The sequence below is a fragment of the Leptinotarsa decemlineata genome, unplaced genomic scaffold, assembly GCF_025532065.1.
Source record: "Leptinotarsa decemlineata unplaced genomic scaffold, Ldec_3_MD MMD2_tig00002082_RagTag_RagTag, whole genome shotgun sequence".
Taxonomy (NCBI): Eukaryota; Metazoa; Arthropoda; class Insecta; order Coleoptera; family Chrysomelidae; genus Leptinotarsa; species Leptinotarsa decemlineata.
The window spans coordinates 4,057,677-4,084,185 of NW_027412573.1; the positions used below are offsets into that span (position 1 = coordinate 4,057,677).

The following is a 26,509-nucleotide window of genomic DNA, read 5'->3' on the forward strand; positions in this document are numbered from 1 at the left end:
CTATCTCTAAGAAACCTGTTTATATTGGAGATTTCAACAGAAATGGAAAACATATTTATTTATTTACCAATATAGGGGTTACGAACAGATTAGCAAATCCAATAGAGAACCCATTTTATAATTTTAGTTCAAGTGGGCTTTGAGAAAAAATAATGTAAAAACAATGTAACAACAATTACGAAAAATCAGGTAGTCACTGATAACAGATAGATCTCTTTAAATAAATATGGATTTTCTGTTTTTTTGGTAACAGGTCATAGATATATTTTTTTTTTGCTGCAGCCCAAATGAAACTACGAAGAACCTACAGATGATACATAATATCAATATATAATTTCAATATATGGATTGTTCTGTCTGTCACGGAACTGTTAATGCTGGAGTCACCAAACCCAAGCCAGACTCAGAACCATCCAATGCTACCTTGAAATGACGGAAGTAAAGTCAGCAGATCTGTCAAATTGACAAACTGACTCAAAATTAGTAGTGAAACCAACAAGATCTACCATTGCCGTTCACAAAATAGAATACAAAACACAAGAAACATTATTACAAAACTCTCAATTGAAGAAAAGGATGTTAAATTATATATTGTTACTGAACGTTCCATAATATAGAGGAATTTGTCGATATATCAATGAGTGAATAGCAGAATTCTGAAGTGCCCTGAGTGAGTTTACAACAGAATTATTCAAATAGAAAATATGATAGAACTGACCGTTACTTGATGAAAATCCATTATAACTTGTCCATTATACATATCGTATCATTCCATTTAAATGCTACCCTTTCATTATTTATCTATTGATAACTATAAGAGTTTCAACTATGAATATTAGCAATCTTCAGATAAGGTATGAGAGACTTCTCGTAATAATAGGCCAGTCAAAGTGTTGGTAGAAATGGAAAATTTCAAATTTCAAAGCGAACTCCTCACAAAGACATGTAGATGCGAAGAAGTAACTTTCAGACACAAACTGGAATGACAAGTCCTTTCGAAATGACTACTTTCAGATAAACATTGAATAACACGAAACAAAAAACTATCGAGACAACTACTATCATGTGAACATTGAATTATATAAAAACCCCTCTTCCTATTCAGTTTGTACTGCAAATATCCGTTATGGAATTGAATCAGATATCATTCACAGGATTGCTACACAATATAGCAAATGAAAGAGGTAGAATTTCACTTACATGGAACACTGTCATCTTCAATGGTGGATATCCGTTGTTTCGGAATAAGCCACTTGCTTTTCAGCACCAATATGGACAACATTACAAGAAGAAGCACTCAATTCATTTCGAAATCAATTGCTTTCGTTCTTTCTTTGGAAGATTCCGACATTTTTGTATAAAGATGGAGGATTAGGAAGCCAGAACCTTTTCCTTTCTAAAATTTTAATCTATTTTCTCAGTCAAAAAAATGCAGTCTAATTCTGTCAATTTTTCAATACTCACATTGATACTGGTCCACCTCAGAGCTCGATCTTGGACCCGGGTTGCTTCTATACATGACTGAAATCAGCAGTTTCTTTCATAACGTGAAATTGACCCTCAACAATGAAAAAATTTGCTGATTATATTGGTATCATGAATGGAGAGTGGTCAACCTTCTGTTGGTCGCTCCTGTTGAACCAACAGAAGGTTGACCACTTATTTCCAGAGACTACAGCAGGTTCAACTTCTGTCCCTTAGGTCCTACATGGAGTGTGTCGTACATAGTGTTGAAATCGTGATTGTTCTTCAAAATCTGTCTCGCATAGGTGGAATTGGTCTTCTTTAGTTCAAAACTTTTTTTATGTTCAGCCATACTCGTTCTGAAATGTCTTGAAGTTCTTCCTACATACAATTTCGAGCATGATCCGACTGTTAGTTTATGGACACCTGATCTGTTGTCCTTATCTATCTGTGACTTGTTGTTTTTTATATGTCTATTCAAAGAGTAACCAGTCTAATATACTATGTTAATATTTCATTTTACCTGATTTTTTCCGATATAGGTGAGTGTCTTGATGGTGTCAGTATTATATTTTATGTCAGGGTTTACTTGATACTAGCTTGTTTGAAGCGTTGTTTTTCAAGGATGTGAAAAAAACGTTTCAAGCAAGCTATCAACTCTGGACAGGAGGCCCGACATACGCAATATTAGTATCACCATTTTCAAACGACGTTTCACATTATGAAAGAATACTACGTGCTTGATGGTTAGATTTTCATAATGCTTGTTATTGATAAATCGTATTATATTATATTATCAAATTTACCTTTCGTTGGGAGATTCTGTAATGTTACGAGCATTCTATTCTTCTTGTTTCATCAAATTTTCTATAATCACTCACAAAAGCGGTGATAGTTTTGGGTTATATGCTCACTGTCAATAATATATGTCGATCGCACACTGAACACTGAGTCATATTAAGAGTCCAAAAATGGCTAGTCTTGTGGGTTAGAGTGGAGAGAAAAGGAATCCAGACAGACTGGCACCGTTACGCGTTACGTAACGGAACGGTTTACCCTCCCATAAGAAGTTATCACTCCAATGAGGGTAAATGTTCGGGTTCCCTGCTGAACGATCACTAAGATAGTGACAACTCACCATTGTTGAATACTTTTCATGATGTCGCAACTCAGTACTCGCTTGGCTATTAACGAGAGGATTTTATTCGCTGTTTCATCCATTTATTCATTCATCCAAAATAATGGAAGAACTCATTCAAAACTAAATTAAATATTTATTGTAAAAGAAACGGAAAAAATACTTTAAATAAACTCACACTCAAATGTTAATAACAAAAATACATTAAAACACCGAAAACTTACATTATACTGCCACCCAGCAGGATCGAAGAGGAGGAATCTGAATTATTTCATGATTATTTTCTATATTTGACAATAATACCAAAATTTTACCTGTTTTCCAAGAACTGAGAGTGTAATCGGTTTGAAAATTCTAAAAATGGAGCTACGGTGCTAGCGGAATGCGTCTAGAAATAAAAATGTTTGTGAATGTTTGTCATGGATATATTAATAATTTCAGAAATGAACCAATTTGATTCTCTCCAAATTTAAATAGCTGCGTCTTTCATTCATAGCCGTTTTGAACTGATATAGGAATGTATTTGCTTGCGGTTGGAAGATTGAAATATTCACCCCTGCTTCAGTCATATTTTCGAGAAATTGGACGTTGAACAGCCATGTTTCATTTAGTTTCTGAATTGTTTTACATTTACTGACGATGTATATAGCTCCTGAAGGTTTTCTTGGTATTTGTGGATTTTTACTTATTTTATTTGGACATTATTGTTCTTAGTTTTTTGAAAATGGTCGAAGACAGTGATTTCCATATGGAGGAAGAATGAACAACTCAGTTTTGTTACAAATTTCTACTGAAGTAATTCTCCATTTCTTACCAAAAATAGAAGAACTTTTTTACATCCCACTAAATGACGTGTTATTTTAAGAGTGCTTTATTGAATTTCATACAATAACTCATTATTGCTTCAGCCGAGAATATATTTGACAATGTACAAAAATATTACTTCGAAATATACATACTCTTCAAATATCTGCAAACAGTTTCAAATTCATTTCCATCGCCATGCCTAGTTTTCCCGGACTATTAAAACGGGATGACTCCCATCAAGGTTCTAATCGTGGCACTCAGTTCCAATACTCCGTTACTAAATAGTTCAGTGCATTTCAGACTACATCGTATCCAACAATGCGGAGAGCATTCGAAGTTTTGTTCCTTCTGGCGATGTGTTTGTCGTCAACCCAGGCGGACTACTGGAAGGACCGAGCTGCTCTGCTGAAGAATGACGCACACCACGCAATGGGCGCCTCCTTGAAACTGAACGAGAAAGAGAAAAAAGTGAACGAGCTGCTGAAGACGTACAAGCACAAAGAATACGACTCTGGATTTGCTTATCCTGAAAGTTTTCTGGCTGCCCAGCACTTTTTCCAAGCAAAAGAAGGCATTGAGCAGTCCAAAGTATTCAACTTGATCAAAAAACTGCCCAAAGGAGCTTCGTTGCATTCTCACGACTTGGCGTTGGTGTCCCAGGAGTTTCTCTTCAATCTGACCTACAGAGAAAACCTGTACGCTTGCTTCTCGGATGATAAATTGAAACTACACTTCTTCGACAACAGAAGCATTGGCAAAGACTGCAACTGGACTCGGGTCAGCGAGCTGAGGCGGTTGGACCCCAATTTCGACAACTACCTGCGGTCTAAACTCAGCCTCGTGAGGGACGATCCTGCAAAGTCCTATCCCGACTTGAACACTGCCTGGAAATCTTTCATTGATATTTTTGTTGCTATCGAGAACTTGGTGGCGTTCAAACCCGTCTGGCAGGAATATTTCTACCAGGTGCTCAAGGAACTCTATGAGGATAACGTTATGTATTTGGAGTTTCGCGGGTACCTTCCGGAGGTGTACGATTTGAACGGTAGGACTTATGATGCTGTGGAGGCAGTGGGGTTGTACTACGATACTATGAAGAAGTTTCAACAGGATTATCCGGATTTTCTTGGGGCCAAGTTCATATACGCGCCAAGCAGACGGGTGAACAATAATACTCTGGCTAGTTATGTTTATACGTTCAGGAAGCTGAAGAAGAAGTATGCGAATTTCGTAGCTGGATTCGATTTGGTGGGACAGGAGGATAAAGGTAAGCGTTGGTGCTATCTTATTTCCATAGGTTGTTTTTTCACTATTTCAAAAAATATGAGGTGTTCATATTTGAGGACAAACAGAAAAATATAGATTTGAAAGTATAAAACGTGATGAATGATATGAACAAGCGATCGTTTGGAAGTTTTTCTATATCGATTTCAAATCACTACCCTCAATTATGAATGTGAATTATAATTTATTCACCAGAGAGTCAGTACATTTTTTCATTTGTTTTCCATTCATTAGACATTGGACCCCATTGGATATATTTCCGGATAAGCTCCAAAGGTTATTGGGTCTTTCAGTTCAAATAACATTTCTCTCAGTCGTATGGGGTTGGGAGGAAACATTGAGATGATTTAGAACGCAAGTTCTAAGAATCACAAAATGGAGAAGGTCCATTTACAGTTATTGAGGGCAAGGCAAGGTTCCCCGATCCCACATTTTTTTAACATTCTGACGATGTTCATATGATATTGATCCTAGAAGCCGAAATAGTTTTCCTATCTGATGATGCCACAATGACCTAGTACATGAACGTTTATAATTGTTATAATTTACCTGGGAAGAATAACTTTTCAAAACTTCAAATAACTTGTAAAGGATAGGGAAAACGTACCATAAAATACATTTACAGTTACATAAAATATAATACAAATGACAAAGTTTTACTTATCACTGATAAGTTGTGATTAACTACAGTCTGCTATGCAGGACATATTCATAGAAAAAACTACTGCAAAGTAAGTGTCTGAGCACTATTTGGCGCCTGACATCCCCCTAGAACTACGTAGGTACTGCATGGTAGAGATAATCCAATAGTAGACCCATGGAAACGGACAAAACATGATGAATTTCACTAGTTCGGACTTCCATTGTCTACTATATAAAATGATTTGAAATCCCTGAAACAACTAAAAAAGAATAACTAAAAATGAATAGCTGAAAAAAACAATTATATTAAGCAAAAATAAACTTGAAATGAAATAATAGTGAAATAACCTACAAGTAAAAATATAACAATTGAATGAATAAAAATAAAGGAATGAAAAAAGAAAATAATAAAAAGTGTAGAGATTCCAAGTCACGTTAGTTCACGACGTTTCGATTGTTAGTATCTACAATCGTCTTCGGGTGATGACTGGACTGATTCCTCCGAGAGATGACTATTTAGACCGATCATCGCTTAGACCGATCATCAGCTCCAGAGATTCGGCTACTCAAAACTTGCCTAGATTTTTACTTCCCTTAATACAACCATTACAAGGAAAAACATCGTCTTTTGTGAAGAATTCAAGGCATTTTGTCGAACTACTGGGGTCAATTGAGGTTACACAGGAATATCAACTAATTAGTGGAAAGCCTTTACAACAACGTTCCGGTCGAAGAAGCACTCCAAATCATACAGAGAAAGCTATCCGAAGACGGGAACCTGAAAGAAAGAACGAATCTACCTATAGAAGTAATTATGGAATTACTAGGATGCTGTGTACGAAACTGTTATTTCCAACTGAAGGACGAATTCTTTGCACAAGATGAGGGACTGCCAATGGGATCGCCACTTTCACCAGTCTTAGCCAACATATATATGGAGTGGTTTGAAACTCTGGCCATTGAAGAAGCCCACAAGAAACCTCGAGTCTGGTTGAGACATGTTGACGACACCTTCATGATATGGAACTACGGGAATACTGAACTAGATGCCTTCCTGAAACACATCAACAGCGTGAGACCTTCCATCACTTTCACAATGGAAAAGGAAATCCACAACGAATTGCCATTCTTAGACGTTTTGGAGAAGAGGACCGACACTAAGTGGGAAACATCTGTATACCGAAAGCCCACTCATACGGGACAGTATCTGAACCACGAATCCAACCACCATCAATCGACAAAAAAAGGAATCATCAAGACTCTATTAGACCGTGCTTTTGGGCTCTGTAATACAAAGGAAGGTCTCGAGAAGGAACTAGACATCATCAAAAATGATCTTCAGCGGAATGGCTACTCCAAAGCGATGGTAGAGAAGACTTTGGCTGAAAGACAGCAGGAGCCTCGCAAGGAAGAGAAGCCATCACAACCAATGCTTGCACTTTCCTACATCAGAGGATTATCGGAGAGGATAAGAAGAATTGGTTCCAAGTACAACATCAGAACCTGTTTCAGATCCGGTAACACTATCCGTAGCAGCCTCACGAAAACCAGGTCCCCAAACGCAGACTGCGATTCCAAGAATTGCATTTACCGGATACCCTGTGAGTGCGGAAAATCCTATATTGGTGAAACTAAGAGGCCATTGAATGTTCGCATTGCCGAGCACAAAAAAAGCACACACAGCGAGGGGAAACCAGCAAATCAGGAATAGCAGACCATGTTTGGACCCATCAACACAACATCGAGTGGTCCCAAGCTGAGATCTTGCACAGAGAGGAACAATGGTTTAGGAGAAAATTCAAGAAAGCCGCATACATGTTGTCCAACAACGTATTTAGCCAGGCCAGCGTAGAAATACGCAACATATGGAAACCCATCATCAAACGAAAAAATGGCCAACTCACGCCAAAACGGTCATCTCTCACGGAATCAGTGAAGCGGAAAATGGAAAGCAGGGATAAGTGAAAGTATTTCAACGACCTATAAATAGTCATCTCTCGAAGGAATCAGTCCAGTCATCACCCGAAGACGATTGTAGATACTAACAATCGAAACGTCGTGAAATAACGTGACTTGGAATCTCTACACTTTTTATTATTTTCTTTTTTCATTCCTTTATTTTTATTTATTCAATTGTTATATTTTTACTTGTAGGTTATTTCACTATTATTTCATTTCAAGTTTATTTTTGCTTAATATAATTGTTATTTTCAGCTATTCATTTTTAATTATTCTTTTTTAGTTGTTTCAGAGATTTCAAATCATTTTATATAGTAGACAATGGAAGTCCGAACTAGTTACAGTTACAGTTCTGTCTTGTGAACAAAGCCCTAAACAGAGACAAAATATCTCATGTTTCAAAAACTCTGATCATTTGGGGAGGTATATGCATGCTATGGCCTGAATAATCGTCGTACCTCAGTAAGCAGTTGTAGCCGACGTGGAAGGCATTTGTCACGTAGTGCCTCTTGTTGGCATCTTTGTGGTCGTGGCACACCACGGCGAATAGCTTTATCGACCCTCACTGTTTTCGACGGTGAAATTGTCGATTCAATTTTCAAGTCGAGTGCAAACTCCAAGGTGATGATCTTCATGCAACCGTTGTCGCTGTAATCGAAAAACTTCAAACTGCTAATACAAAATATAATAATTTCCATGAGACTTTCTTTTACCATTTCAACTATTCCTTTCCTTTAACTTTGATAGGACAATATAAAACTAACAATACAAACTGGATAACACCGGAAGTTTTTAGAGCTGAAGAGCAAGTACTGTTTCTATATGACTTTTATAAAAATCACCCGACCGAAAATAACAAAGCTGCATATAGACTTAGTAAAAATGTATATAATAAAATGTTAACGCACTCACGTAAAACTTTTAATGAAAATAAAATTAAAAATTCTGAAAATGTCAGTAAAACTATTTGGAACATCATAAAAACTGAAACAGGGAAAAAAAGTAAACAAAGGGTGTATCCAAAAAACATAAGTTTAAATAATTTGAACTTGTCATTTATCACTCATGCTGAAAATCTAGTAAACAGTTTACCAAACAGTTCAAAGGATATAGAAGAATATTTAGGCAAAACGAATAATACTGGATATTCAATGTTTTTTAGAGCAATTGATAGATATGATGTTCTAGCCGTGATACAGACGTTGAAAAACAAGAAGACTGAATATATATATGGAATAAGTGTCTATGTTGTTAAACAGTGTGGTCATTTATTATTGGACGTTCTTGAAAATATCATTAATACCTCTCTAAATGAAGGATGTTTTCCCTCAATGCTTGAGTTGGCAAGAATCTCCCCAATCTATAAAAAAAGGATCTCCAGAACTAACTCAAAACTTCAGGCGAATATCAATCTTGCCTTGCTTTTCAAAAATATTTGAAACTATTCTTTATAATCAACTAGTTGATTACTTCGAAAATTTTTTGCCAAAAAAAATTATCCTATCAAATTTGTCTATTTCTAGTCATGTGTGTCGAAATAACCAATGAAACCATAATTACTCTGATAACTACCCATGGATAGTTTTCACGGGTAGTTATCACTTATGTCATGACATTGCTAAGCAACCAACACAATAAAGTTGTTTGACATTTCAGTAATTCAATTTATTTCGAAAATGTCACTTCCTCGCTTTGGTGTTCAAAATGATGCGGCAATTGACAAAATCATTGAAGAAAATACACCAAAAAATACTGTCAATAGTAAAAAATACACTTGGAAAATATTTATGGAGTTATATCATTATACGAATTGTTCTTTTAATAACTGTGTGTTCAATAAATAATTTTGTTCGAATTGCAAAAAAATTTCTCACCGAATATCCCTCGAACATTGATAAATAACTCATAATTTTATCACAACTTCCTCAAGCACGTTGTTTTAGGTAACATCCCTCCGCCTTCGGCGTCGTGATGTTACCAAATAACGTGCTTTCGAAAACTGTGATAAAATTATTTCGTTAGTTATCAATGTCCTTGGGATATTATAGCTGATAAGAACAAAATCCTGAGTCCTCAGCAGTATGGTTTCAGGAAAAATATGTCCACTTTGGATGCTATCAAGTCATTAACTCGTGCTATAAAAGCCAGTTTTGAAAGAAACGACAAATTTTTGGGAATCTTCACAGACCTAAGTGCAGCTTTTGATTGTGTTGATCATGACATACTACTGAGTACTACGGAATAAGAGGAGTGGCACTTAAACTAATCAAATCCTACTTATCCAATCGATTTCAAGTAGTTTGTATTGAAAATATATAGAGATTTTATCGAGTGTGTATGATACAAATCAATAATGAAATAATTCGTGGACACAACACTCAAAAAATAGGGGCAAACCGCGGACACGTGTTTCTGGCTATTGGCCTCATCAGCGCGGTGCAGCCAAGTGTAAAGATGGGCAACACTTGTTTGCCGAAAGCAGGAAACAACACATACGCACGGAGTCAACAACAGAAGTCAACCGCACATTTGTGGTTCCAGTTAGGAGACCTAGAATTCCTAGGCTACATCTAACATGACCACGTAGGCAGCTATAGCTACCTGCGTGACATCCGGGTCCAGGACATAAATACAGATAGAGATTTTATCGAGTGTGTATGATACAAATCAAGAATGAAATAATTCGTATATATATATATATATATATATATATATATATATATATATATATATATATATATACAATTTGCAATAGACTAAATAGGGCAGTATTTGCTACAAGAAAAGTTAAACAGCTCATAAACCAATCCGCTGCAATAACTACTTATTATGCACTGTTCGAATCCATTATTAGATATGGCTTGTCTGTCTGGAACTCGGCACTTCAGTTTCATTTAAATGCTATACTCTTCATTCAGAAGAGGGCTGTGAGATGTATCATAGGAGCTAATTTTGAAGACTAATGCAAACCAATCTTTAAAACGTTGAGAATAATGACACTTTACTCTCTGATAATTTTTGTAAAGTTACTATATGTCAAACAAAACATTAATAGTTACTCTGTTGTGTCCGATATACACGGTCACAATACTTGAAATGAAGATGATTTGATTATATCTCAAACTCGGTTACAAAGAATGGACGATACTATTGATATTAAAATGTACAATGCCCTACCTTTTACAGTTCGTTCTCTGAACTATAGTAAATTCAAAGACATCACTTACGGAAAATCCCCTATATGGTATTAATGACTTTTTCCATTTATTCCCTGGACCATAGAGCAAAGATGCCTTTCACGATTGTATGTATGTACTGTATTATTATTTTTATTGCACTGTATCTTCTGAAGATTTTATATTTTACTTCTGGCATATGTTAATTTGATGGTATTTTGTGACATGTTCTAAAGCTGTAGCTTTGTTATGAACAAAATAAAAAATATGAGGATGACGGAAACTTCACGGAGCATTACTTGCTCCGACATACTCGTTACTTTTCGATGTCAGCCCCTATAATCTGTTTTTGGTATTGTTTACAGCCAGTTTAGGAATCTGAAATTCATATTATATTTTCAGGCATGCCTTTGAGTTCATTCGTTACACAACTGAAAGAAATGAAGCTCAAATACGGAGCAAACTTCTTCTTTCACGCTGGCGAGACCAACTGGTACGGGGAATCCACTGATTTCAACCTTTTTGACGCCATTTTACTGAACACTACCAGAATAGGACACGGTTACGCTCTACTGAAGCATCCTCTTGCCATGAAGATGATCAAAGAAAAAAACATAGCTGTGGAGATATGCCCCATTTCCAACCAAGTTCTGAAGCTTGTAGATGACATCAGGAACCACCCCGGAGCGTTACTCATAGCGAACAATTTTCCCGTGGTGGTGGCTCCGGATGACCCCTCGTTCTGGGGGGCGAAAGGTCTGAGCTACGACTGGTACTATGCGTTCATGGGAATGACCAGCAGGGAAAGCGATCTGAGGTTCCTGAAACAACTGGCCAAGAATTCGATAGAGTTCAGTACGTTGAATGAAGAGGAAAAAGTTGCAGCCTTTGGGAAATGGGAGAACGATTGGAATAGTTTCATTGACAAGATGTTGGGGAAGCAATGTCCAAAAGATCTTCAAGATAATTTGGTGTGAGTTTATGTCTCCGATATGAAACAAGATGTGGTAGTTTTGTTCATTAAATTCTGTAATTCATAGTGGATTGTTTTTATCATCATTTTTCTGAGTACCAGAACACCTGAACAGCAACAAGTGTTTTCTCGACGGTTTCAACCATCCAATTTGTCACCATCAGTGAATAATTATATGAAATATTTACTGGAAACTTGATGTGTTTATGTCTGAAATAAAATACTTTCACAATGTACCTCATCACATAAATCATGCCCTTGATTACTATTTGAAATATTTAATAATTTATTTACAATTCATGCAGGAAGTTACTGCTCAATGAGAAGTTTGATATGAGAGCATTTATCTATGATCTGGTGTCTTATACTTTAATAATAATAATAGTATTTATTTATCCTTTGAGACGTTAACAACGTATAGGACATGTCAGTACAACCCGTTAAAATAGTATAAAGAAAATAAACATACATAAAGATAAAATATCTCAGTAGTTTTAAAGTATAAAAATGTATAAAATATAAAGAAAAAAACAAGATTACTCAAAATTGGATGTATAATAAAATAATAAAATCTGGATGAAAGTCTGGACCGCAATTAGCTAATACTGACACTGACACTGACACTGTAATAAGCCTTAGAAAGGAGCAAATGGAGAGGAGCATGGTTTTAAAGTGATCAGGTAGGTGATTGAATAATTTTATTCCCATATATTTGGGTGACTGTTGAAATTTAGAGGATCTGTGTCTAGAAATACTTAACAATTTTCCATTTCTGGTTGAGTAACTGTGGTAAGAAGAATTTGTGTTATATTTTGTTAAATTATCGTGGATATATAGTAAGCATTTAAATATGTAAATACAAGGGAATGACAGGATTTGATATGATATCAAGTGCTGTTTGCACGATTCTCTCCATGGGATATTAAATAATTTTCTGATAATTTTTTTTTGGGAAATAAAAACCCTATCTTTGTTGGTGGCATATCCCCAAAGAACCACATTGTAGCTTAAATGGCTGTAGACCAAGCTATAATATACGTCCAGCAAGGCATGCAAGGGCATAAAATGTTTTATTCTGGAGAGAGCATAGTACCCTTGGTTAACTTTTTTACAAGTGACTGTAATGTGTTCAGACCATCTTAAGCAATCATCCACATAGACTCCTAGAAATTCCTAGAAATTCGTTGATACCAATTCCACCCCTCTAATATCAAAGACAGTAGGATGTTTATCAAGACCGATGGAAGAACTAAAAAAGATACATTTTGTTTTATTCAAGTTAACAATCAGATTGTTTAACTTTCACCAATCTAAGAAGTGTGTTATAAACCTTTCCGTTGATGACTTTAATTCCTCTAGGCTAACGAGGTATCGTCAGCAAAGAGAGTGAGACTATTGTTGTTGATGTTGAAGTATTTGGGTAGATCATTGACGAATAATAGAAAGATAAGCGGTCCCAGGACAGAGCCTTGAGGAACTCCTGAACTGATTGTTCAGGAGTTAACTAGGAGTTAACTAGGTTCCAGACTGTTTTGTTTTTATTGTTCGAGTTCTTTATTAGATTTGCATGAAAATCCAATTTAGCTTTCTTGAGTAGTAATTCGTAGTCTTTCTTTGCTCTTTTATATGCAGCGTGCGAGTCTAAGTTGCCTATGTTTTTGCACAGCCAATGGGTATTTTTTAGATTACGGCTAGCTTGTCTGACTTCTGGAGTTACCCAGTTGGATTTTTTGTCAGATATTGTTTTGTGCCTTTTTATAGGACAACAGTCATTTGAGATACTTGTGATAATGTTCATAAATTCCTGAAAAGTATCATCCACACCATTTGAATGATATATGGTGTCAAAGCTGGTAATTGACAATGTCAAAGACAATTGTTTTAAATTATGTTCTGAGATATCTCTGTAAGTATAGTGAGATGGTAAAATTATTTTACTCTCCAAAGGCATACTATAAATAAGAGAAAATATTTTGTTATCACCGAAGTTCCCCTCATAGACATTATATTTACAACAATCCTCCTCCACATTTGTTAGTACATAGTCGAGTTTGCTAGATGATGTTATCCCTAAACGATTAGTAAAAACCTCGAGTGGGTGCCAAGGATGAAACATGCAAGTTGTGATTAGCTAATAAGTCATCCAGCTGTGACTCTTCCAAAGTATTTTTATGGTAATCGACATTAAAATCACCACATACGAAAATATCATAGTCATTTCTAGAAATATAATCTAATATGCAGGATAATTTATGTAAAAATATATCCAAGTTACCATTGGGAGGTCTATAAATGCTTAATATACAAATCTTTTTACCTTGTACAGTTAGTTTTATCCCACTGCCTTCACTGTTTTAAACTGTTTTAAAGCAAGACACTGAGCTAGAAATGATGGCAGTTCCCCCATGTATATGAGTAATACGACAAAATTCAGATATCAGACTCTAGCCAGGTATGGACATAAATTCAATATTCTCGGTATCACATCAGTGTTCAACAATACTAATGAGGTCCGGATCCTCTTCCGATAAAAGAACTTCCAGTTTATTAATTTCGTTTGTTAATGATTGAGCATTTAGATGAAGTATTTTGAAATTGTTAATGTTCTTTTTTACATTTAATTCAGGTTTGGAATAACCAGAAGAACCAGTATCAGAGATGATATTTGGGGCATATTGATGATCACTGGTGTTGAAAGGGACGAATGTGTAATTTGTTGGGCCAATTATTGGGGTCCAGAAGTTCAACCATTGACAGATCAAACCTCCCTATTTTGAAGCATTTTTTTATACTTGGATTTGAGGTCAAAACAATCAACGTTATTATCAGGAAAGACTTTTTTTACATATTCCTCAACATTATCGATGGTAGTACACTGGTCTAGTCCACCAATCCATATCCAGTTCCGTTCAGGAGCAACTGTGAGTAGGTCATTAGGATGTCCTGTGCCATATGATTTAGCAGTAGGTAGTTGTGAAGATGTATTACTTTTTTGATTAATTTATAAGTTACTGAATTCCAGGAGTTGTCTACGGAGGTACCAGGGGTATTTGGGTCAGTATCGTTAATCAGGGTAATGATTTCATCAAATTTTTTCATTGTTTGGACTTCCAGTAATTGTAAGTTCGATTTACTCTTATCTGATGTATCACCCTGGATTTGAAATAGTGTTTGATAGTTTTTTGTTGCTATTGGATTTCATAGATGTTCGGTTGTTTTTACTTTGGTGATACTAGTATCACATTGAGGAATATTCAGGTAATATCTCTTTGTGGAAGTTCAATCGTACTCGTGTGCTCAGTGTGTTCAAAAAATTGAAATTATATAATTGTTTGCTTATTTATATAGGGTGTCCCTGGACTTCCTCTTTTCCTCTCGGGAATGTATAGATGGGGTCAAAATATCACCAGTTCTTCATATAACTTTTTTTCCTAAAATCCTTCGTTACCAAGTAACGGGCCCTCGAAGTTACAAAATGAAAAATGTTTTTCTTTGATAACTTTTCAAGTGAATATTCAAAATCATCCAAATTTTGGTAATTGACTAAACAAATGAATTCCTTCGATGAGCTTTCATGCAGGAGTCAGTTGTTTTGCTACAAAGTCAGGAACGGACTACCCCCGATGGTCCACACCCCAAAACTTTGAAATGACAGATATTTTTCAATTTTTTCAACAAATTAAGGTTACTTGGACAATTTTATGAATAAAAGTACTCGTGTGGAAAGTCGATCGGAGCAACGAGTCTTGATAAAAATGTAGTTTCACTCGACGACATCAAACCCGCTCGTCCACCATTATTTGAAATGAATAATTATCAAAGCAGAAATAATAATGATAACGTTAATTCAACAACATTTATCCTGAGATGTCTATCATTATTCGAAAATATTAGTTTTTAAGGAAAATGGAAATGATAGGTAAAATGTTCATAACGAATTTTTATAATGCAAACACGTTTAACTAACGAAACTCAAGAGCCTCAAGAGCAAACAGAAATGAAAAATCCGCTACAGAAACTGCTCGATATGACCACCTTCTCTCTCTATACATTTTCTTAGTCTGCGAAGACACCCTCTCTGTACTTGAAATAGCATTCCAGGGTCGTTTCGTATGGCTTCACAATGTAATGTTATTCTATTCAACAATGCATCTCTTGTGTGAATAGGTGTAGCGTAAACAAGGCTTTTTAGATGGCCCCACAGAAAGAAATCCAATGGATTTAAATCCGGAGACCGCGATGGCCATGAATATGGCCCACCTCTACCAATCCATCTATTGTGGAAAATATGGTTCAGATGGTCACGCACAATCAAACTAAAATGAGGAGGAGCGCCAACATGCATAAACCACATATCTCTTCGGGTTTGCAATGGAACATGTTCCAAAAGTCCAAGTAACCTTATTTTGTTGAAAAATATTGAAAAATATCTGTCATTTCAAAGTTTTGGGGTGTGGACCATCGGGGGTAGTCCGTTCCTGACTTTGTAGCAAAACAACTGACTCCTGCATGAAAGCTCATCGACGGAATTCATTTGTTTAGTCAATTACCAAAATTTGGATGATTTTGAATATTCACTTGAAAAGTTATCAAAGAAAAACATTTTTCATTTTGTAACTTCGAGGGCCCGTAACTTGGTTACGAAGACTTTTAGGAAAAAAAGTTATATGAAGTACTGGTGATATTTTGACCCCGTCTATACATTCCCGAGAGGAAAAGAGGAAGTCCAGGGACACCCTGTATATCTTGATTAGACGGGTTGAAGTTCCATCAGAACTCTGAATCGCATCTATTTATTATATCTCGGTGAATAATGTGCCAAATACTCAAAGTACTTATACTCAATATCTTGATCTTCGTATCTATAAATTTCCTTGGTAGTGACTGATGTAATAATTCAATGAAAAAAAAAAACAATTTTCAATACATTTTATTTCTATCATAGAGCCACTAAAATACAGAGTATATACAATATTTTCTGTCACAATCGAAAAATAATGGTCATCAAAAAGTGGGTATCTAAATGGATCCACTACAGAATCTTCAGTTTCTTTATTATCACTCTGCACAGCGTTATTGTGATACCAGAAAATGCATCCGAGTGAAACTGTAACAAAGTATGAATAGGCTCGCCTTTGGCAGCTTATTCTTGTTCAATTCACTGGAAATGAACATTTTCTGCAACGTGCAAGTAGCTTTAGTTTTCACAAAATTTTTAGTCCACTTAGTTTTGAAGGTGCACTTAGGGTGTTCTTTATATCTTATTTTAATGACATGCACTTTCAGTTTCAATTTCGATGAGAGAGGGGTATTTAATTTTTTTCTTATGCCATTTTTGAATTGATCAACAACTTAATTCACAAAAAATGGTCAAGAAATGTTTGGGATATAGGAGTGTTAGTGGGTTTTGATTTTCTACACTGAAAAAAAAAAGAATTTAGACACAAAAGTCGAATGAGGGGGTATAGTTTCCAAAGAACCATCTTTCAGTCTTGCTTTTCTAGTTTTTTGTATCATCTTTGTCAGATGACATATTTCAGTTTCATCTCAAGGTAAATGTTAATTTGTGATGCACCATTGGTGTAGTAATGAATATTAATGGAGTTTTATCCCAACACCAAACCGTTATTTTAACACGTCGACACGTGTTTCGATCACCAAGTGCTCATCTTCAAAAGGTAGATTGAACTAATAATACGTACAATGTTATTCTCATTTATACCATAGATACCTCTTTAGGTACCTGCGTCTCAAGTGTCTTGAAGTAATTTCACAATATTGCCTATCTACTAGTCTTAAATTGATTTTACAATGTGTCCTAGTCTACTAGACATAGTATAATATTAAGAATTGGTCCACCATCGTTATTCCTAATATTATTAGTTTGTACTTATTTCTACACTCTCATAGGCATCTAGTTGTCTGTTGTTAACATGTGTAACTAATGTTAAAGAACTGAAGTCTATGGAATGGTTTTGTTGCAAAATATGATGGGCGACTGCAAATTTTTTTGGTCTTCCATATTTTAGGTGTGCTAAGTGTTTCTTATCTATTGAAATAAGATATAAATGAGTTATAAGTTCCTTATCTATTAAAATAAAGTATGAGGAACACTTAGCAACAAAACCATTTCATAGGCTTTAGTTCATTAAGATTACTTGGACAAGTTAACAACAACAGGCATGTAGACGCCTATGAGAGTGTAAAAATAAGTAAACCTAACAAGCAAAGAAATGCTACTCAGTACCGAACAAATTAAAGTGGCCTTTTCAAATGAAAATACAATTGGAATGCATCCAATATTGGATTGTATTCCACAAGGAATACAATCCAATATTGTGTACAAATTGAACTGTGGAAGCTGTCACAAATGCTATGTTGGTCAAACCGGACGGTATCTTAACACACGAGAGACACTAAGAAACTGAATATAGAAAACGCCTCTCTCTCGTTGAACATGAAAAAGAATATGGACACATTTTTTATTTTGATCCAACTATTCTAGATGTTCAACCATATTTATCCAAAAGATTTTTGAGCGAAATGATGCATATCTTCAAATGCGATAGTGTTAACACTAGAAGAGATGTCGATATCCTCATTACTGTATATTTCAATTTGATACGTAAAATACCTGAATAATTTACATTTTTCCTTTCTTTTTCTTTCTGCCATTGATTAATAAACAGACACCACCTTATCAAAATCACAGATGAAGCCATTCGTTTGTTTCATGTCGTTTTATGTTGGTGTTGTCTCGGAAATTTGTTGTTGCAATGTTTCTTATTTTTATTTTTTAAGTATGTATCTAATATGTCTGATGGTTTTTAAAATAGTAATATTATTAATATGAAAAAACTACTTTTCGGGGAGTAATTTAATTAAGAACTCATTATTTCTTGTGAAATTGAAACAACGATAATAATCGTTATATTTATGAAAATTCTTCGTTACAGAGCCCTGAACAAAATTTTAAATAAATTCGAAACGCTGGCAAGAATGTAATTGCTTTTTTCAAGAAAAAATGGACCCTGTTACATAAGGTATCTTTGGTATGAATTAGGATAACATTCCACGTATTTTTAGTTTAATCTTCCTCTTGAAGATGATCACTTGGTGATCGAAACACGTGTTGAGGTGTTAAAATAACAGTTTGGTGTTGGGATAAAACTCCAGCAATATACTAACTGTAAATGTTCAATGTTCATTACTTTTTTTAAGCCTCAATTTCAAAAACGTTTCAGAATTATTCAAAATGAAAGAGAAGGGAAGAAGATGAGAACGTGGAATATCAACGAGAAACATAAAAACCATGTTTGGAACTTCTTTTCCTTTCATCATTCCTTGAATGTCATAACTTTCAGTGATGTTCTTTTTCTAATTACTTCGAGCAGTTTACTGAGGACCAACCTTGGATAGAAACCTTCACAATCTACACTCCCTCTTTGGGATTTTGTTTTTTGTTTGTTTTCTGTATCATTCATTAAAGAAATACTCGTTATCTATCCTCTGCATCTATAGATAATCTTCACAATTTTTGAAAGAATAAATTGAATCAATTTTCACTACAGAATTCATGGAAAAGTCCACACATGAATTGTGGAATTGACCGCGGTGGTAGCGCGCCCGACTCACGATCGGAAGGCCGTGGGTTCGATTCCCGCCTTGACCAGATATTTTTCTCGAGATAATTTATCTGGTTGGAGCTGGGATGATTCTGCAACCGTGTTAGCAATCACACGTTAAAAGGTAGGACCTCGTTAGTCCTTAGCTCGCACAAGTTTCTCAACTTTGGAGAGTTGTCGTTCGTATGGGGCCAACAGCTGATTAACGGAAAAAACAGATTTTTTTAAACAGATTTATCTCCCTTAGTACGACCTCTCATAGAAACTGGAACTAAAATCCTGTAAATATGTGTTTTCTATGGAAAATACTAAACAGTATCGTATCTTTACAATCACCAAATTTTTTGGGGCACCTTACAATACAGGTGTTTATTTATCTGGACCCAATCAAGCTATAATTCTGACGCTATAAAATATGATATGACAAATCGTATTTACACCAGAACATATCTGCTTAAGGCGTAGCAGTCCGATGCACCCGATGCAAAATCACTTCTCCGGTACTAGAAGTAGCTGCGGATTCCTCCGGCGTGCACTGGCATTTCAACACCCACTGCACCAGGACAGTCATGAGTCTGGAATCTTCTGATACGTCTTGGTCCGGTAGGAAATTGTCTGCCCAGAGGTCTGCACCAGGTTCCAAATACTCCGGGAGAAGATCGGAGACGTTTTCGTTGGGTTCCGATCCTGGAAAAAGGTTTTCAATAATAATAATAATAATAATAGTAGTAATCTTTATTTGAAATAGAAAAATCCTAGTTTACATATATCTCTAATGTTTTTGGAATTATTTAAAAAATATATGACAAACATTAAATGAATACATTCTTGAGTTGATCAATAAGATATGCATGATAATATCTTAAGAAAAAAAATTGTAGCTCCAGGTAACAGACCCATAATACATATTATATTTGTACATGAAAAAAAAATTTTTTCAGTTTGTTTTTGAACATGTTCAGTGATGAGCTATTTTTAATTACATTTGGTAATTTGTTGAACCGATCAAAACCCTTGAAAAACGAAGAATTCATGGTATTCATGGCAATTCTAGAGAAAAAGAATATTGTTTTTGAAATTTTTAATGAAAATACTCAAAATGTTTATGAAATGATTGAGTGTTATCTATGGAATCCCAGGAATCCCAGATATTTTGTTGAATTCACTAATTCAATTCTTTCATCATTAATGGTTAATAATTTTTTAGTCTATTTGGCTGTATTCAAATTTGGTGTTGATTATCATTGCTTTTGTTTTCAATACATTCAGCTATAGTTTATTCATTTTCAAATATTTGTTGACACTTCCTAGAGTATTATTCATTTTTTATATAGCAATTTCGAGGTTCACATCGCTACATGCCAATAGAGTATCATCAGCAGAAAAGTTCATAAATTCACAATCAACAAAGAATGGCATGTCATTTAAATATACTTTGAATGAAAGGGGGCCCAAAACACTACCCTGGGGAACTCCCACATCATTATCAATTTCACAAGAGAATATATATTTCACTCTTACCCGTTGTTTTCTGTTGGTCGAATCACAACATAACAAAGTTTTTGTTTCGGGGTTGAAATTAGATGATTTTAATGTATTTCCACGTGTTAAAACCGAAAGTGACCATAAAAATTATATATTAGCTCTTGTTTTCAAGATATAGTATCATTATATTATATATATATATGTATATTGAGTTTTCAACAAATGAAATATTTCATCACCAACAGTTGGTACACATGTTTGTTTACATAACACCCCTCTCATCAGCTGTTCTTAAGTAGTAAACATAACCTATGTGAGTTTGTCAATTGTACGCACGTGGTTGCTATTGAAATTATCGTGTGAAGTTGATTTTTAAATTAATTTAAGTGCTGATCTGAAATGCCTCGAAAGTGTGTGAATTCTGTCGATAGCTTTTGCTATATATGTGATGAAATAACATTTAAGGCTCAGAAACGTAAAATGACACCTATCGTTAAGACAGCCTATGAACATTATTTTGGTGTGAAAGTTGGGGACCAAGATAAATCATGGGCTCCTCATATATGTTGTAATTCTTGTTCCGTCATATTGCGAGAGTGGCTGAAAAATAAAAACCGGGCAATGGCTTTTGCAGTACCTATGGTTTGGCGTGAGCCTACCAATCATACAGACGACTGTTATTTCTGCTTAACTCCTCCCATTAAGCAAGGTTTATCTATGAAGAAAAGAGGAACGGTTAAATACCCTAATCTCCCATCTGCTCTTCGGCCTGTACCACACTCAGACAATTTGCCAGTCCCTTCTCCACCCCAAAACTATGAAATTTCAGAGGAAGGTGATGAAGACTGTTTAGAAGGAGCAACCCATCCTTCTACATCCTATGACCCTGATTTTGAGGTAAGCGATAGGTCTAGTGATCCGCACAGAATTAGTCAAGCAGAGTTGAGTGACCTTATAAGAGATCTTCGCTTGTCTAAGGAAAAGGCTGAGCTGTTAGGGTCAAGACTACAACAGTGGAATCTTCTAAAACATGATGTGAAAATATCTCAGTACAGACGGCGTCAAAAAGATTTGCTTCCTTTTTTTGAGAAAAAAGAAAACCTCGTAGTTTGTTCTGATGTTAATGGTTTGATGGACTGCATGAATTTGGATCACACTCCATCTGAATGGAGACTGTTTATAGACTCTTCAAAACTAAGCTTAAAAGCTGTACTTCTGCATAATGAAAATCAGCTACCCTCTATTCCTATAGGTCATGCAGTTCACATGAAGGAAACGTATATAAATATGAAAACACTTCTCCAATCAATCAAATATGAACAACACAAGTGGCACATCTGTGGTGATCTGAAAGTCATAGCTATACTCCTAGGAATGCAATTAGGGTTCACCAAGTACTGTTGTTTTTTGTGTCTGTGGGACAGTCGGGATAGAAAATCTCACTATAAAAAAATGAACTGGCCTACACGAGACCTAAACCCTAATGAGAAAAATGTAGTTTACGAGCCTCTTGTAGATCCTAAGGATGTTCTCCTTCCCCATTACATATTAAGTTGGGACTAATGAAAAACTTTGTGAAGGCCATGGACCAGAAAGGACAAGCTTTTAAGTATTTGAGAGCAAAGTTTCCCAGGTTGAGTGATGCTAAAGTCAAGGAAGGCATCTTTATTGGGCCTCAAATCCGTGAAATCGTAAATGATCCTGCTTTTGACATGATTTTAACAGGAAATGAAAAAAGAGCCTGGGAAGCCTTTAAGGGGGTTGTACATGGGTTTTTAGGTAACAAAAGAGATGATAACTTCACAGCATTGGTTAAAGAGCTTCTTCAAGCTTACCACCAACTTGGATGCAACATGTCCTTAAAAATTCATTTTCTTCACTCTCATCTTAATTTCTTCCACAAAACTGTGGAGCTGTGAGTGACGAACATGGAGAAAGATTCCATCAAGACATTGCCTTGATGGAACAGAGATATCAGGGCCGTTGGAATGAAGCAATGCTTGCAGACTACTGCTGGTCTGTGTGTAGGGATGCTCCAGAAGTGTTTTATAAAAGACAAGCTGAACGACAGCGATCTTACAATGAATCGGATGGACTTAATTGAAATTTGGTGGTACAAACTTCTTTTTTTTGTCAAAACACTAAGAATAATGTTTTTTTTATTAATTTTGTACTTAAAATATTCTAAAAGAAACATAACAATATTGTTTTATGTACTTTCACTTTTCACGTATAGTATAACTATTCTTTAAGATTAAGTACTGTGTATCTCAAAAACCAGAGCTAATAAAAATTTTTCATTTTTATTTTCGTTTTTATCACCCCAAAATTAGTAGAAATTGACTAATTTAGTGTATGAAACATTCAAAAAATATTTTTTTGTTGTGTTGTGAATTAGATAACCAATTGTATACTGTGCCCTCTATTCTATATAAATACAATTTAGCTAGTAGTATAGACCTATCACTGGTCTCGAATGCTCTTTTGAGGTCAAGGAATATGGCTACAGTAAACTTATTATTTCCAGTTCAGTTTTTAAATTTATATCTGTGGCTTTCACGAAAAATTTATGCCTAACGAGTATCTCATGAAAATCAACTCTTCTATCGGAATCATCTTCGTTCAATTCCTTGAATCTTTTTTTTGTAAAACAGGAATTTGTGTCGAAAAAGAATTCTGAAAACGTTTGTACGACCTACTCCTGGTGCTTGGAACAACTTAGTTAAATACTGTATTTTCCACCACGATACTCCAAATTTTTATCTATTCACTTACCAATTATATATTATCGTAATCTCTATGATCTACATGATAACCAATATATACATTAATTCATCTACTCGAATTCATCTGATTGAATAATGATTTTAATAATGGATGCAGCAGATTCATAAGATATTATTAAAAGCGAATGATAAATTGATTTGCGTTTTTTAATTTTCTCATGAGTCACTATAGAGTTTTTGTACTACTCGTAAACGTTTTTTCAAAGAAGTTTCCATGCATTTCGATATTGAAGTTGAGTTATTTCGTGATATCAGATTGTATCCGGCTCGAAGGACCATACTGTAAAAAACTCATTCAAATTGAAGTAGTTGGTAGATGACCAACAGCTTCACGATTCAACACGATTCAACCTCTTACCTTCGCAAAAGAATTCGACTTTCACCGTGGTGCTCAGCGTCGGTTTGCAGGAAATTCCAGGCACGGGACAAACTCCGCAGTATTTGGGTCGGAAACGCTTTCTGCTCCTGCACGGCCCGAATCGCAGGAAAACCGCGGAGCTGAGACGATGTGTCGCCTTACATTCGTGGCCTCTCTGAAACAATGCGAATTTGCATAAAGTACTGGAAAATATTGTGGAGAGCAGTTGTTGTTTCAGAAGTCGGGCTGGGAAGGGACTATGTTTAGGGGGACGATGGTTTCGCTGGAAATGGCGGATTTTGTGAATAAGGCCGGGGATTAAGTTGGAGCGACGGATGTTTTGCAGTTTCAGATTTGGATACCAGAAAGAAAGCATGTTATTCCTTTTTTTGTAATAACATTGCATGAAATTTCAGCAGTATTTTTGCAAATCATGTTCAATACATGAAGTAGTAGTTGATATGTTCAATTGGAACCTCCAGCATGAATATCTCAACGCCATGCCTTGATCTTCAAGTTTTCAATTATTGTATTTATCTTATATTCATATATTTGATTTGAGAGTCAATATATATAAACTGATGAAATGTTATCTAGAAAGCAATGCGTAAAACTTGACAGCAAACTGTGGAATTTGAAGATCGCACAAGGTACAGTATTGGGCCCCAATTCATTCAATATATACCTGAATGATTTATACAATGTCGATACAGAAGGCCACATAATCAGTTTCGCGGATGACACCGCAGTCTTCTATTCTGGTGAAAATTAGAAACAATTGTTTGGCTATGTCGAGAACGATTTTCTCAAAATAAAACAATGGTTTGACTCCGAATTACTCACGATTGATTTTGATAAGGCAAAATGTCTTCCGTTTTCAATCATTAAAACCAATTTTCAGGATATTTAATCACCGACAATAATAACGCCTTCACTATACCCATTATCAAAAACATAAAATACTTGGGAGTCTACTTAGATAGCCAAAGAAATGGGACACTCACATAATAAAGCTCACTTTCAAATTGAGAAGCCTTATAGCAAAGTTAAAACATATCAAGACATTTCTTGAGATAAGATGCTTGAGAATTTTATACTTCGCACTGGTGGAATCACAATTGAGGTACGGAATTAATATCTTGGGGAGGTGCCTACAATATTCAAATGAACGGACTCGATGTACTCCAGAAATGGATACTAAGGATGATATACTCGATAGATCGATTATATTCCAGTGATGGAATTTATCAACTAGCAAAAGTTTTAGATACTGAACAATTATTTTTGTATGTTTTGATAATGAAGCAGAAAAAGAAGGATTCAAAAATTACTATGTGCACACATATAATACTCGGAGAGAGTATAACCACCTCGCAATGCCTTTATCTCTGAAATAATATCCCAACGTTCATCATATTTCCGCAAACCCTGATGAGTATACAATGCATTTCCCAGTGAACTGAAAACAATCAACTTGTTGAACCTATCCAAGAAAGAACTGGAAAATTGGATTTCAAACCTTCCTAGATCAATCACCCAACAACTGATCGATATAGAGCAGGGGTCTCCAAACTTTGAAGCCTTCGGGCCATAATGATTTTTTCAGTTTGTTCCAAGGGCCAATTTCTGCCCTTAACTATATTTCTAGACTGGGATAGTCGCAAAGTGCGTGACTCAAGCAAACTTACGCTTTTTTTGCATTTCAATTATTATTGTGCATTGTGATACTTAACGACATTTAGTGGCGCGTAGTGGAATTACCGCGTTGGTTCGAGAAAGTCCTGGTTCTAGCTAGTGTATTCCGATCACCTCGAGATGGCAGTAATGATTGCATATAAAAAGGGTAGCGGCGCAACTGCGAGTTAGTCTGCGTGGAAAAACGAAGGAAGCGAAACTGTCTATTGTGAAATAAAGTAACACCCGTCAATAAAAGCATTTTGATTTAACTTATTGTTTTTATGTGTGATTTGTTAGTATGGAAAAGAGGCGAAAAATCGACAGTGAATGCAGAACGTTCTAAGAAAAATGGAACATTCAGTATTTTGTGATTGAGTCCAATAATAAGGCGCTATGTTTAATTTGTAATGAAACCATAGCTGTTCTCAAAGACTATAACATTAAACGATACTATGAATCGAAACATCTTCAAAGTTACTCCAAGTATACAGGAAGTTTGCGAAAGGAAAAATTTGAAGCTTCGAAACGCGGACTCAAATCGCAGCAATTTTTGTTTACCAAAGCGAATACTGTACAAGAGTCTGCAACTCGCGCCAGCTTTCGTGTGGCTCTTGAAATCGGAAAACGTGACAAACCATTCACCGATGGAGAAATGATAAAAGAATGCTTGATTGCAGTAGCCGAAGAAATATGCCCCGAAAAGGTAAATTTATTTAAAAGTGTCAGTTTGTCAGCAAACACCGTAGCTCGGAGGGTGCAAGACATCGCAGAAAATATATCATCTAAACTATGACAAAAATGGACACCATGAGTGGTTTTCTCTAGCATTGGATAAGTCAACGGATGCGTCAGATACTGCTAAGGTGTTGATTTTTATTCGCGGAGTAGATAAAAGCTATGTACCCACGTACCAGTGGGTACAAGATATGTGTATTGGTAATTATCATGAATATATCAACAAATAAAAAAAATCATTAATTTTGAAGAACTTTGATATAAAAATTGTTATATTCTTTATTTTGTTCGCGGTGATTGTTTTGATTCTGAAGCATTATCGTGGTACGATAGTTTTAATGGCATATTTGGTCCTGCCTGCGGGCGTTCCCACCGACGGGAGAACGAAGAGTTCATTTTG

General features: G+C 35.5%; 2 protein-coding genes across 3 annotated transcripts in view; one reads left to right on the forward strand and one right to left on the reverse strand.

The window, feature by feature from the left end:
* The first annotated feature begins 435 nt into the window (after nt 1-435).
* Nucleotides 436-11,509, forward strand: LOC111506879 (adenosine deaminase-like). The gene is made up of 3 exons (XM_074176860.1): nt 436-670; nt 3,710-4,676; nt 10,873-11,509. Exons 2-3 carry the CDS (start codon nt 3,728-3,730, stop codon nt 11,445-11,447), a joined length of 1,524 nt encoding a protein of 507 aa, XP_074032961.1. The 5' UTR covers nt 436-670; nt 3,710-3,727; the 3' UTR covers nt 11,448-11,509.
* A 4,847-nt stretch (nt 11,510-16,356) lies between these two features.
* Ccn (cellular communication network factor protein Ccn) overlaps nt 16,357-26,509 on the reverse strand; it is a 201,739-nt gene continuing 191,586 nt past the window's right edge. For both annotated transcript variants that reach the window (XM_074176862.1, XM_074176861.1), the window contains exons 7-8: nt 23,698-23,872; nt 16,357-19,755 (exon numbers count right to left, since the gene is read on the reverse strand). In XM_074176862.1, the coding sequence (XP_074032963.1) occupies nt 19,523-19,755; nt 23,698-23,872 (408 nt within the window). In that variant the 3' untranslated portion in view covers nt 16,357-19,522. The remainder of the gene's footprint in view (nt 19,756-23,697; nt 23,873-26,509) is intronic.